General features: G+C 38.8%; 1 protein-coding gene across 2 annotated transcripts in view; it reads right to left on the bottom strand.

The window, feature by feature from the left end:
- Positions 1-15,741, bottom strand: part of RORB (RAR related orphan receptor B) — a 312,638-nt gene that overhangs the window by 85,567 nt on the left and 211,330 nt on the right. Inside the window, exon 1 of one of the 2 annotated variants that reach the window (XM_068271413.1) lies at positions 7,878-7,983. The exons of the other annotated variant lie outside the window; for it this stretch is intronic. Coding sequence (XP_068127514.1) covers positions 7,878-7,917 — 40 coding nt within the window. The 5' untranslated portion in view covers positions 7,918-7,983. Of the gene's footprint in view, positions 1-7,877; positions 7,984-15,741 lie in introns of those variants that run through there. 2 annotated transcript variants of the gene reach the window in all.

The raw sequence follows: 15,741 nt of genomic DNA, 5'->3' as shown, positions 1-15,741 counted from the left end.
GTACAAAGCCACAATAATCCAACATGCATACAGACTGTTTCGGATTGGTTGATCCTCATCAGCATGACATGGATTAATGTGGCTCTATGGAGTAGGACTTGAAACACCCAGGGTTATAGTCTACCCAGCCAGCTCATGGTGAACCAGAACTTATTGGAGTGTGTAAGGGGCTACAAAGGGCCAAAAAGCCATCATGGGAGACATTATATGCTCACCCCAACCTGAATTACCGCAAATTCCTTCTGTTTTATGAAGGCAAACTTTTGTTCTGCTTCTTTTAAGTAATAAACAATATCAAATAAACCAGCAATGCAGTACAAGTTCCACTTATGCTACAAACCATTCAAACATCACTGTCAATAAATAGAAAATGTATAAGTTCATCCTTCCAATTCAAAATGATATGCAAGCAGCACATGTCCTTGTAGTGGGTAGGATTGAGGCGCCCAATGTGCATTCTATTTTAGTATTTTTAAATACAAATACAAAAATTATATAATAAAAAGAGAGGTAAGTGCTTCCCTCTCTTTTTATTATATAATTTTTAATTGTATTTAAAAATACTAAAATAGATTACACATTGGGCGCCTCCATCCTACCCACTACCAGTCAGACCTCATATGGAGGTAATAGCTTTGCAGTTTTTCTAGAAAGTATATCGTACTACAGGAGAGCGACCATCCAGTATCCAGCAGGACCTGGAGTACCGAGCAAGGATGGTTAATTTCCTGCAGGCCTATGCGGTGGTTGCAGGAACTGCAACCCATCTTTGTGAGTATATATTTATATGAGTTTATTCTCCCTATACTTGACAATACTTCACCATTGGGCTCCCGGTCTCTCCCTACTTCTCACCTAGGTATTCTTGGCCCTTACAAGAATCACTATAGGACATGTCCTAGCTATAGATCATTATGAACAGTATAGTGGTTGGTTGAGTATATAGGTAAGCAAACCTGAGAACTTGGTGTGATTTTCCCCAAGAAAGTCATCTGCAGTAACTATGTATGTTCTCCTCATTATTACATGAGGTGTTGGGTGAACTGGTCACACTTTAGCTAAGTGGATAGGCTTTTCAGTGCTAAAGGTCTAGGTACTTAATGTTTATATTTATACCAAACAACTGCACCAATATAATGCTATATAACCTATACTTGATCATTCAAATTGGCACACTGCACTCACCACCTGTCCCTAAAAAAAAACAAATGATAAATTGATTGGAGTGACATATATTCATTCTGTAAAGGCATATATTCATACTGCAAAATAATTTATACTATAAATTGTACAGTTTTTAATTAAGATAGTGTTTAAAGTAGATTTCCATGCAAAAATAGTAAATACAGTATGCCACATAAACCATATAGGCTCATACCTTCTCCATGCTACTAACAATCTCAGCAACACCTTTATTTATGCAGATTAGTTAGCAGCGATAGCTGATTGGCCATTATGTCCTACAGCAGAAGAGACTATCACACCACAATAGAAGGAGGGCACAAAGTAAAAGTGAAAGCAGTTGCTACTCACTAATTAGCTTATCGGTGGGAAATGGTGAAGAAGGATGATACTTATAATGGAAACTTGTAATGGCAGATGTGGGCAACGTGCCCCTACATTTTTTTTTATGGTTTGGCCATTATTTTATTAGTCATATTCGTTATTGGGGGTACCCTACATCTGCAGAAATACAAACTGCATCTTTTCATTAGTGTCTAGCACTTATCTGCATCCCAGGATGAGCATTAAGGCTCAGAACGATTCTATTCCAATTGCATCATTGCACACACATTACTACTCACTCAATACCCTGTTGAACACTAACACTATGCCCCCCCCCTCCCCCCCCCCTGCTCTTCCCCGTTTTCTACACAATCCTCTTGCAGATGGGCCCTTCCCTCCCCCTGTATACCCACATTCAAATTCTTTTACCTCTCCCTGCCTGCTTTTTTCCCCCTGTAATTCACATGTTCATATGTACCTCCCCAATCCACTTCTCCATAGCAACAATATAATATTATATAATATGTCACTTGCTCGCTATCTGTACTATGAACTGCATGTACATTTATCATTGTTGTTAAAACGTCTAATTATGTCTACACATTGTCCGAGAACATGCACCAATTATGCCTCTTGTCCCCAGTCGTGTACTCCTTTTATTATTGCCTGATGAAGCGGGTTATGCCTGCGAAACGCGTTGCAACTACCCCCTGGAGTGTACCAATAAATTGATTTTGTTCTGAATACACAGCTTGTTGTGTCTGCTTGCAGGAGGTAAGTCCACCACTGCCTCTTAAAGCATATTTTAAAACTTTTTAAGTATTGTTTTTATCCTTTTGGCGCCTCTGTTCCTGTTTACACTATATCTAATATCCACCCTTGGTGGAGGGGGATACCCCATCTTTTTCCTGTCTACAGAGAGCGACTTCTTATTCCTGAGTGAGGACAGGACAATCTCCTTACCTGAAGGCAGGTAGAGAAATTCAGAAAAGTCGGCACTGCTGGTACTTCGTACATTTATTCTTCACAAGTGGCAAACATCATATGGATACATGCATGAAAAAAAGTATTGGACATACCATATTGTTGGAGGCTGTGACAGGTGGTGGGTGCAGGGCACAGAGTAGCTACTCTGTGCCCTGCACCCACCACCTGTCACAGCCTCCAACAATATGGTATGTCCAATACTTTTTTTCATGCATGTATCCATATGATGTTTGCCACTTGTGAAGAATAAATGTACGAAGTACCAGCAGTGCCGACTTTTCTGTATTTCTCTACCTGCCTTCAATTGATTCTATCCACAAGCCAGAGCACGCTGTCTCCGTGTGTAGAGGCTGAAGCTCCTGCCGAAGATCCCTCCTATATGCCTAGTGTACTGTAGTGCCGACCCTTTCTTCCTCTTCCTCCTTCCCCTCAACCAATCTCCTTACCTGCCTATACAGTGGTTGCCTGAAGGTAACCCTGGTTTGTGAGTATATCACTGTACTCTTATTCATATAACCCACTACCATAACCTACTACACTATATTTGGCTCTCGGTTCTTCTCTTTGCATATAATTAAGGCAAGGGTTACAGTTGCCAAAATCTCACCCATTTCCATGCACATTGAAAATGCCCAGAAAAGCACACATAATGCTTCCCAATGCACAATCGCAGTGCATTTTCCCGCTGCAGGAAAAAAATATCATCACTGCTGATATTGCATGCTATTCCCTATTGTTGACAGTCAACTATCTCAACTGGCTGTTGGCCAACACTGCAGATTTTTCAGCAGAAAAACACTTCTGTTTTTACAGTCTGGTTCTTATTTGAGAATCCCGCTACCAGCTAATTGATTGGCCTCAGCAGGGTAAGACTGGTTCAGTTTTTTTTTTACTTCCTGGGTCATTAGAAATGTACATGCCAAAATCCCTTTTTGTGTATCAGTAGTTTTTACATGTTGTCCAACCATAGGGTTTTTATGGTTTCCTTTTTTTTTGATTGATTGACCAAGAGACAGATCTCTCTTTGATTGAATCTCATTGGAGAGAAATCTATTGGGCACCATAATCGCAGGCCAATTCCCGAACAATTTCAGCATGAAATCTTTTGGGAATCAGCGTAGTGATGCTACCTTGTTGCCCCCAGCGCTGTCCCACAGTGTATAATGTGCCGCCCCCTGGTGCGCAATGCATGAATACTTTACCTGTCAGTGTCCGCCAATGGCTCTGTGCTCTGTCCACATACACACGCCCAATGTGGTTCAGGGCGAATACGTGGGCACATATGTGAAATCACTCACACGCACCCAGGTACTCCATCACGTTTTGTCGCTAGTCCAGATATCGCATGCCATTAGTGGCATGCACCCAATCAAACATGTCGGCCTGACATCTTGCAGCATGTCTGATTGATGCATGTGACCAATTTTGCCTCCACCGATTTTCATCCAATTCGATTATAATAGAATTGGATGGTCGATCGGCCGCCAAGTCGCCTGATTTATAGCCACCATTGCACTGCATCAACTTATGTGCATTTATCACTGCTGCTTGTTTCCTATGGGAAAACTGAACAAAGGGCTGGGTTTTCAACCAGAAGTATCCTGTATGCCTTATGACAGAAAAAAAGCAGATTGATTGGGACATCACAATATAACAGGTCTGTTTCTGCATGGCTAAAGTATTGAGACTCTTCATATTGACAGTTATAGTTGGTTTTAGGATTTAGAAACGTCTAGTCCGGTTAAAATAATTTTTCTCCCCCATAATTTCTTCATAGTGCTCTTGGTAGTATTATTTTCATTATAGTGCCCCTAAAAGTTAACTGCGACATCATGTTCTGTTAGGGCCTGAACCCACTAACGCAGATGTGTCCACTTCTGTCCGCTTTTCAGCATCTGTAACATTGAGGTGTAACTGAAAAATGGACACAACTGCGTTAGTGAGCTCAGGCCCTTAGTGCTCCCTCTATTAAACAGCCCCCAACATTTATAGTGCCCTTCACAGTGCTCCCTTTATTATCATCCTCCTTTTATTATTATTATATATTTAAAAAGCACTGCCATTTTCAACAGGTTTATGCAGAGGTCATAGTTATGTCACTAACTGTCCCCAAAGGAACTCCCAACCTAATTCCTACAGCCAAAGTGTCATTCAGAAAATTGATGCCAGTGCGTTTGGCTGGGAAAAGACCCCAATGCAGTGTGGGTGCATGAGTATAATTACCTGGCCTCCTCCACATGTGCTACTCTGTGCAAGGAGAGGGAGCTGTGGCACCTTTAGCGTGGTGCTACATTGATCCGGGGTGTCACTGCACCCAGTTTAAGAACCACTGTTCTAATACTTTCTTTCAGTCACTGATCCACAATAATCATGCAGAATAAAGTTCTTATGTCAACATGTAGCCTTAAAGATCAGCATCATAACCAGGCACCTTATTTTTTTTTAAAGAAGATGAAGCTGATAGCCACATTGAAGGTAAGTGTAGATTATAGGACTGCACTTGTCTTTACCCTGAACATTATATAGCATGTTCTGTGCTTCTCCTTTAATGCTAAAGGCCCGTACCTACCATGTAATTTCCCCAAATATTTTTTCGATGACGGGCAATTTTTTGAGCGATGAGCGGTTGTTTATGCGATCTCGCAATGTGGGTACAGGTGCATGATCACGCAGACGATGTTCAGTGACATGTGCCGTTAACTACTGTCATGGCGGATCGCATCCTTAAGATTCCCGACAACTCTGAGCAAAGTACCATGCTCGTTTGACTTCCAGTTCGTGCTCGTCATGTGCCGTCGTGTAACATTGTGTGATGTCGCAAGCAAGATGAGGAATCGCTAAACACTTATCGTGAAGGGGATGTCGTTGGACCTGTCTGGTGGTGAGTATTCAGCTTTAAAATTTGACACGAAGATTACTTTGGATTTAGAATATTTATTTGGCCTCTTGCACACTGCAAGTGATTCCGATTCAGATTCCGTTTTTTAATCAGTTTTTACATCCGATTCAGATTCCGATTTGCAGTTTGCTCCCTGCACACTGCAAATCGGAATCTGAATCGGATGTAAAAACTGATTAAAAAGCGGAATCTGAATCGGAATCACTTGCTGTGTGCAAGAGGCCTTTCACTTTTCATGTCTACAATTATTTGGCTTATTTATGAAAATCAATGTCAGCTCCTTATGAAAAATCTATCCTTGCACATACAATCTATCTGACATAATTCACTCTAAATATAAATGGCCAATTAAGCCAGGTGCAATAAGAGCAGAATGCACAAAGTAATCATTCACTTTCACTATTCATTTTAACAATAGCTTGAAGAAAGTCTACTGAAAGCAGCTAATTAACAGCATCATTATTTTAGGTGACCATTCAAGTGCACTTTCCACCTGAGATTAATTTTCACAGGAATGAATGCATGCACACAGTCTGCAATTTACCAAACACATGAAATAATGCATACTGAAAGCTTTCTGCATCATATAAGTGTGGTACCCATATTTATTTCCCTGAATATAGGTGCAAATGAGTGGTGAAAGATAAGGTGTTACTAAAGATTGTAGAGAGTTAAAGCCTAAAGCTCCATACACATGCTAGACTGTAGCTGTCTGAAACAAACGAGGAACAGCATGTCACCCAAGTATACTTGGTGAAAATTCACCGATAGACAATGACTATCTTCCAAGTAGACCGATTCTTCCTGGTGGATCTGTTCAGATGATAATTGGTGATAGTCAGTTGAAAACATATGTATCAGACAATGAAATGATTGCTCTTTTCAAAACCCTCATGTGTAGCTTGCTACGTACTTCCACTAATGATCGATCAGTAGACTATCAGTGTACCATCATTAAATTCAAGCATGTCCATCAGACATAATTCATTTGTCGCATTCTCATTGGTGATCTTCAGTTTGCTAATGATAGCGGTCTATCATGTAGTTTTACAGCTACATGTGGCCTAGACAGTTTACAAATGGTTACTGAGAAATTGTTAGCCGGGAAGCTAGACATAATGTAGCACATTAAATGGAATTAATTTTTTTTTAAATAAAGTGGGTGCATTTTGGTTATCATCTTCATGCTTGATTTGTTATGACAATGTGACAGCTTTGACTAGGGGAAAGGGTAAGAGGTTGTGTTTCGTGGGAGAAAAAAATCTGCACAGGTCATGCAAACAAATCTTAGTAATGTATTGGTTACTAATCAAGAAAAATATTGTATAAGCAAAGTATTTGTCATCAATCATCAATGTCTTTTTTGCCATAAAAAGTACTTTTCAAGTGCCAGAAAAATGGCACTAGTGCCCTTAAACTGCAAGCTCATAGGGTTATCCTTCCCTTATCATTGGTATTGCTGTATATGTCTCGCTTTTATATCTCTATCTACAGCTTACTAATTAGGTTTATGCTTGGGCATCACCTGTATCACCTTAGCTTAAATCATACAATTACATATATACAGTATGTTGCTTGTAACTTGTTGATTGTGTAGCTCTTTGGTAGATGATGATGATGATGTAATAACGTTTTTTTTCCTTTTCTGTTTTTGTTTTTATTGTTATTATGCTAAGGATGATTTGGACAGTCGAAAACAAATCAACAAAAGCAAATAAGTCTAAAATAAGTGAAGCATCACCTTAATTATAAAACTACACTCCACTCTGTCCTGGTTCAACAAATGTAAATGAAACTTTATTTTGACAGCAATAAAAGCCATTTATCTCAATAATATTTGTGAATCTATCTTATTTCCTATTTGCTTACAACATAGATCAGAACAGAAATGCATTTTAGTCATACTGGTATGGTACCAGTTGACCCATAAGTCTCCTAATCACAACTAGCATCAATGATGGTCTCTATTGGCTTCACCCACAATACAAAAATTCAAATTGCAAGCCACCAAGTCTAACAGGTAAAAATATTTCCCTGTTTCCTAAGAAATTCATACAACCTACTAGAATAAGCTGTTATAATTGGGATTAAATAATAATACAATGAAAAGCCAAATAATTTGGTAAGTCATTTGCTAATATGCATACACCTCTCAACGGCTTATTATGAGTACCCTTATCAAAGTCCCTGCAGGGAATTGCACACTACTTTTCTTTCTACTATGGGAGAGCTCTTGTATATTTACATCAATCCATTAGGACTGTCAAATTTACCACAGTTGATGGTCATTTCTCAGTGCTTATTAACAGTGGCAACTGACAGTCAAAATGTGATTTATTTAGAGTTATTTACCTTTATAAGCAGTAGCTACGTCCAGTAACAGCGACGGGAGCAGACATAATCTATACTGCTACACTGAAACATATTTTACCATAGCACTATACGCACAGTGTAAAACAATAATTGACATAACTCCTGCACTCACCAATCACATCAGATTTCAGCCTGAGATGGTTCTCACACATTCTGTGTTGATAAAAACCTGAAAGGGAAATACTATTCCCTCTACCATCCAACCAGCACTATGCTGTTCATCAGTAGTCTATTAGACTGCATTAATGAGATTAAAGGAGAGGGATGTCAAAGGCAAAGACTGTTCCATTCCATTACGTAAGGATGACTGACAGTCCAGGAAGAAAGAAATCACAGGATTACTTCTTCACTGAAACAATCTGAATGACTCCTTTCTTTCCCTAATGATGATTAAAAATACTCTTTTCAATTGTGCCAGTATTCATTGACAGATATACAGTGTATTAATAGTCATGTACTAGATACAAAATATGCAGAGCTGCATGCAAATCATTTTACATATAGTAACATTTACAATATTATTGCTCAAAGATTCAGATTTTTGTTGACATTTAAGCAGCCATGTTTGCACAAAAATGGGTAAAAATGATTAAATTCCCTAGAGTAGAAGAATTTCAGGAGAGAGAATTGCAGAGGAGATCAGGATCGAGTTATCAGGTCATTGAGTTACCAAATGATTGATTTGTACTTCTCTAATTGGCTGGTTATCATTCACTATACACAAAAGGCAAAACGGAGATATGATCATGTGATTGCGATCAACCAAGCAGAGACCTACAAATCTGTCACCTGATAAACCGATCATTATTATTATTATTTAGTATTTATATAGCGCTGACATATTACGCAGCGCTGTACAGTGTATATATATATATCATGCACTTTTTAATGAATTCTGCTTGCAGAATTCATTCTCCTGATCCTCTCTATTAATATTTACATATGTACAGCCTATTGTGATTGTTGGTAGGAAGCCAAACGCTCTGACCCCCATAAAGACCTACCCACTGGTGCAGGATCAGGTTAGCCAAACCATAAGTAGCAGCAGGAGAAGGAGGATCTGCAAAACACAGTGGGATTGATAAAAGCTGGATTACTTTATTGGGAAAACCACATGCAACGACATGAAAAGTTACAGGAACAACTAACGCCTGTTGGGCTCAGAGTTCGCCCTTAGTCATAGTTAAAAAACAATGACTAAGGGCAAATTCTGACTACTACTATGACTAAGGGCGAACTTTGAACCCGACACGTGTTAGTTGTTCCTGTGGCTTTTTCATGTCATTGCATGTGGTTTTTCCAATAACGTAATCCAGCTTTTATCCATTCCACTGTATTTTGCAGATCCTCCTTCTCCTGCTACAGCCTATTGTGATTGTTGAGCATGAGATCGCTACACTTTTTTTTTGGACTTTTAGTGACTCCCTGCCTTAACCAAGCATGTAGTCAGCATAATGTGAACAGCACAAGCTATATGTTTGTTCCAGGCCAACTACTCTGCAAGTCATCAGACCATAGGAAGTGCAAGGCAGCCAGTGAATCAGCAACTTCTAACAGCACATGATAGCACCTGCCATATTGGTCCACTCACGGGCTACATTTAAAAGAGTGTTTCACAAAAGTTATTCCCTTCCACAATGATGTGTTTTTGCATGTACTATATCCCTCATGCCCACTATGGAGCCCAAATGGAAGAATCCTCAGTGACATGCAACTTTACTCTATTATGAACACTTTTTGATCACAATGAATTTAAGGTACATTATATAAATAAATTATATAAACATTTACTTTACTAAAGAGCATGTACAATCCAACCACTCTCAGGGCATCTCAACTAATGTCGCCACAGTACACTGAGACACTTTCTTTTTCCTACAACTACTATAGAAGGATGGAGGGGATACCAACAGATACCAAAATGACCCTCTCACAAGAAAAGAACATTAGTAATCTGACAAGATATTATATTAATGGTCAGGCAGGGGGCTTTGGAGTGAATTTTTGTTTGCATTTCACCTGCAGTCATCATCTTGCTTTTTTATTTCTTATTTTCTTAAGTCCAATCATCAAAGTGACTTTTCAAATTCCAGACACTTTTCTCACTGGTGGGTCAGAAGGATGGACTATTCATGGTGAATTCAAATTATAATATGCAGCTAGATGAAGATATTGTGGACTTATATCTACCAAATTGTCCTACACATCATTAAGGCAACAACATCAAGCTCAAGATGTAAGAAAAAATAAATGAAAATAACAAGCTAATAAAAGCGTATTGAGTGTTTGGGCATTATTGATTGGGGGAAAATGTGTTATGCCGTAAAATGAGAAGATCACATTTAATTCTTTTTTTTAACTCTTAAAAATGCTAATTTGTTTTTACAAATAACTGAAAAGGTGACAAAGATGAGAAACGATTTGCTGTTCTTCTTTGACAAACACAATCATTGCCTGCTCATAGATGAAATTAAGAAAAAAAGCCATATAAAGCATCTGAGTTATTCCTTAATAATTTATAATGCCTGCTGTTAACAGCAACTAGATAGTGAAACTGAAGTGAGCAGAACTGTGCAGGCTTCATATATATTTTAAGCACAGAGCACTCTCACCAAAGGAAAATGAAGAAGATGGATTTGGTGGGATGCATACTTCAGTATGTGAGGTTGTTAACAAAAGTGAAATGCCATTATAAATAACATCTTTAGGCATGATGTGTAACCCCTTCACCTCTGGGAAACTCTGCTCTCAAATGCTCATTTATGGTTAACCTGTATTCAAACCTAGCATGGCTTATAAGTCATTTATGAGAACTGTAGACTTTTTGTTTCAACAGAACGTCTATACATTCTTGCATATTATACTTTAAGTGACCCTCCCACCTGAAATTAAGAACTCACCAGCTATTAGTAATTGAACGACAGGGCTCTTACTTGTCTCATAGTAAACAAGAACACTATCTCATAATGTAGGCTGGTTGTTTTATGCTGCCTGCCCTCTGCCTGATTATTGATATTACCTACTATTAACTTACTAACAACTACACATTCAGTGTACCCATCTTCAGATATGCTTGTCATAGGTAAATTTGTGGGCATTCTCCATCAGTAAGCTTTGGCAATAGGGAGGGAAAATGAACACTGAGCTGGGTTGAAAAAAAAAATAGAAAAGGGCAGCAGTGATGTCACTTTTGGCATCACAGATAAACTGTTAACCACTTTAACCCCGCCCGTACGGATTTCTCCATCCCTTTTTCCATCCTTTAACCCCCAGGGATGGAGAAATCCGTACTTTGCGCACTCCCGCCGCTGCCCGTGCTCCCGCTTGTAAACACGCCGCCCGCCGCTAGTAAACACGCCGCCGCCCGCTCGCCCAGAGATCAACGAACGGGAAAATCCATTCCCGTTCGTTGATCTAAGCCCCGCAATGATCCGCTGCCGCTCGGCTGAGCAGCGCGATCATTGTGAGCAATAACAAACTCCCAGCCTCTTTCTACTTCCTGCAAGCGTCCGGCCGGCATGTCCGTTCTGTCTGACGATCAGTTCCGGGTCGCGGCTTGATGACGTCATCAAGCCGGGACCCAAGGCTGACGTCAGACGGAGCGGAGATGCCGGCCAGAGCGGAGGGGGGTGCCGATCGTCACGGGAACGGCAGGGAGGTGAGTGGATCCTCTTCTTTTCCCCCCTGCCGCCGCAGCTGTCAAACTGATCACTATGATCGGACGGCGATCGTAGTGATCATGTGATCAGCAGCCATAGGCGATGGCTGCTGATCACTCGGGGGAGATGTCGGCTGTCATATGACAGCTTAATCTCCCCCTCCGGGTGCGCACGATCGCGTCAGGAGCGGAAACTGCGGGCCGGCGTAGATTCTACGCCGCATCAGGCTAGAACAGCCACAAGTGCAGCGTAGAATCTAATGCACGCGGTCCCGAAAAGGTTAAGTGCTTTCAGGCACTTAAACAAAATAAAAGTAAATGTTTTGATGTCATAATGGTGAGGATAATTATTGGAGCACAGAGGTAGTTTTTTCTATAATTCTATTTTTTTATTCGCGTATAGTTGTCTTTTAACATCAAATTATGACAGTTTTTGATAATAATTCAATTTAGTCATTTAATTATTTATTTAATGACTGACAGCAACACACGCTATGAACATGAAAATGCAACTAAATACAGGTAGAAAATTAGTATACCTTTCTTTTAAAATTAAATTATAGTACAACAAATTATGTATTGTATAACGTTTTGTATCAGAAATGTTTAAGTGACGTATTTCATATTAATATTTGCATTATAAAGCACTTTATTGAATTTGAAAGCTTTTTAGTATTTTTCCTAACATGAAAAGCATAAGACGCAAGGTAGCGAACATTTGGTAGACATGCTGTTCTAAGACCTTTTGTGTCCTAGATCTTCTGGAATTCTCCAAATAGACCAGGACCATTTGGAAGGCAGGCAACCACCTACTGGCAATCTATTACCGCCTATATTATAACAAAATCTTCTGAATGTACAATTCTTATTTTATAATGAATGCAAAAAAATGGAAGAAAAAAAGAGGGAAACCGTTAAACAAACGGTAAAAATATGTTCAATCTTCTTTTATTTTAGATTTAAAACATGTTACTAAGCAGGAGAGCACATAAAAATCTCCTTGCTTTTTGGTGTGCCTTTGAAGGCTGGTATTTTTAAAAGAAAGCTGTGCACTATTTAGCCCTTTTACTCTACTTTTTTCCTGTCCTTTGTAGATAATACCATTGCATAGACTTCCAACCCTTTAGAATGACAGACGTTTTCATAAGCGTACACTGCACAAGGAAGAAAAGAGGTTGGTGTCAGAGAATGAAAGAGACTAGGTCCTTTGGCCTGATGTTCATGTTACCCAAAATAACAGTGGATAACAGGGGAGGAAGCTCAAATATTATTTGAGGTGGGCAAAGTGTATTCGGTGCTTTGATGCTTTCTGTGGCTTCATACCTTTCATTTGTGTGGTTTTCTAACTGAAATCACTTTTTTGGAAGTTGGATAAGTTATAGGAGAGCAAAGTATCATTCTAAAGTCTTACGTTAATGTACATTGACTCTGTATTATACATTTTCAAATTACTGGTATTAATTCAAAGAATGTAGATTTAAAAATATTACTGTGTCTATATACTTATTCTTTTACATTAGTGTAAGCACCTTATATTATTTGATTTTTAATTCAGGATATATCATTTTAAAGGGTATCTGAACTCAGAATGTCCTCTCTGCTCTAAAAGACACACAACAGCATAATAAACTTTAAACAAAAACATTTTTGTTACAGCTGATACAAATTTTTAAATAAATCTGCACAGTTTCTACTTCCTGATTCATGGAAGCAGACATATTGCTTACAGCCTGTGCTTTAAAATGGCCTTATCTGCTTATCTGCCATAGGCAGTCATGTGACACAGGGAGAGGATCAAATTACAACTAGTGATTAGACACAAATGAGATGGAATTACACAGGTTAAACTCTTTAAATAGATACAGGGTGCATTTCTGTTATGTTTTCCTTGTGTCCTGTGCAAGAGTTCAGCTCCACTTTAAGGTACATTTTTTATATGTCACTGAAAAAAAATAAAGTCAGCAATTTTGCTTTTGTAAGTCCCTGGATTCAGTTTCTGTCAAGTATGTATTTGCTATTACTTATTCTCACATCCCAAAAACACATTGGTAGGTTAATTGGCATTCTCCTTAATAAGTAACTGTCAGGCATAAAATAAAAAATCAATTCTTTATTTTTATCTGGTAAACAAGTAATAAGGATGCTAATCAGGCAATCCAATAGTTAAAATCACTATTACTTTTCTTGTTGATAAATTATCATTCCCCAGTTTACGTGGCTCTTATTTGGTACACAGAAAATTTGGTACACAAAAGAGAAGTTGCAGGGCATGCTGGGTTGTCTTTTTTTGCTTCTCTACTTCCCCTCAGACTTAACTAATGCAGCCTGATTGGCTGAAACCTGTTTCCCTTCTGTTTTCCCCTCCCACACTTTCTGCCCCTGAAAGCAAGGCTGCACATCCAGAACCGCTATAGTGATCCTGTAGCTAATACATTAGCCACACCACTCCAACATACATACAACCTGTTTCAGACTTGAACAGGAATAAATGCATGTGTGTCTCTGTAAAATATATTAGCCACAGGCTCACTATACACCAGCGGCTCTAGGTGTACAGCATTGCTTTCAGGGGCAGAAAGAGAAGATTTGCATATTCAGGAGTGATGCATTATGGGAAAGCACAGTTGCTCACTTAAAGCTAAATTATCGCAAATAACTTTTGTTCTAAGAAGGCAAAATTGCATTTAGCGTGGCTTTTTAAAAGAGGGCTTTTTTGGTCTCTTTTAGCTCTTTATACATTCCTGGTGTTTATGGGTCACCACAAAAAGCCTGGGTATTCCTTTGTTCTGCTTGAAAATGTTTTAAAAGTGAATCTCCCTATATTCATAAGTAAATGTCCCAGCTGGAGTTTAGTTTGGCATGGGCTCTTCCAAGAGACTAGATACTAAGTAGCATCTGGCATTCATCAGGGGATCCCATAAGGGTGAATGGACCACCACCCTTAGAAGGGAACACGCTTATTTTCTGCAAGTGACCACTAGGTCATGGTCCCTGGTATTGCCACACTGGTGACAGAGAATAAGGAAAATAGTGAAGCAGAAGCACAACCTGCAATGTCTGAGTTGACAGTTATCAGCATAGTCAGGAAAAGAAAATAGGTTGAGACAGGCAGTGTGCAGGTGAATTCTGAATCCAGGCAAAGAGGCCAGGGCAGGTGCCATACAATCAAAGCTATATATCAAACAGAAGGTAAAAGTATGCAGCAATCCACAGAAAAGACAAAGCCAGCCAGGGTCGCAAAAAGAAATGAAATGATGGGACTCTGGACACACTTTGGAGATTACAGCAGCATGTCAAGAGATGCCATTTATAAACTAGTTGTGCATCTCTTTATGGTTGTGCACGTGAAATGCCTGGTGCACCAGAGTTCTGCACATGCTCATAATAACTAGGCAATACAGTGCATGTGTGACCTCATTATCACTCAAAAAGTAATGTCCTGCGATACTAACAGCAACAATACAGGACCCTAGATGCTGCTGGACATGCACTTTATACCGCATTTATATTAGGGCAATGTGGGATTTTCTATCACCAGATCCCTAACGTCTTACACAAAATATACCCATCAGGTGTACCTGTAAGATACATGATGACATAATCAACTGCAAGATATTCACTTATATTTAACTATTATATTTAACTAATAAAGTAAATCGATTTACTTATATTATAATTCACATATGCTTAATATAATATGATTACAAATAAAATAATGCAATGTAATATGAAATACAATTTAATATAATATTATATACATCGTTATCTTCTCATCATGACATGACAGCTAATAGATTTTGTCCTTCTGCTACTGAGAAATGGCCAAAACCCTAAAAATTGCATTGTGAATCAAAGGATGTATTTATTTCTGTGTTTTTCATACTAAGAACATCAGCACATAAGAAACTACATCAGCCCCAGTAACCTCTTGACCAACCCTGGATGGCAACTAACTAGCAAGTTGTATTTTGGACAATTGGTACAACACTCAGTACCCTAAAGATAGCAAATACAACACAGCCTATCACACAGACAAGTGCATGTTCCCCGCAATACAACAAATTAGGTGACAATGAAAAAGTGACAATTACTAAATTACTCTGTATTCACTTTGCAAGCCACTTGTATTTAAATATATGTAAAGCTAAAAATAATTCTGATTATGTTACAGTACAGCATCATTTGCCTTCATTTCACAATTAATAGTGATACGTCTTTTATGCTGTCACTTGTAAATCCACATACGTCTACACCTCATCAAGCTAAACTTTTAATTGACGATTTGCAAAGACTAACGGGAAAATAATAGCTGTTTAAA

This window comes from Hyperolius riggenbachi, chromosome 1 (assembly GCF_040937935.1).
Source record: "Hyperolius riggenbachi isolate aHypRig1 chromosome 1, aHypRig1.pri, whole genome shotgun sequence".
Taxonomy (NCBI): Eukaryota; Metazoa; Chordata; class Amphibia; order Anura; family Hyperoliidae; genus Hyperolius; species Hyperolius riggenbachi.
Note: the sequence above shows the minus strand (reverse complement) of the source record. Positions and strands in the feature narration are given on the sequence as shown.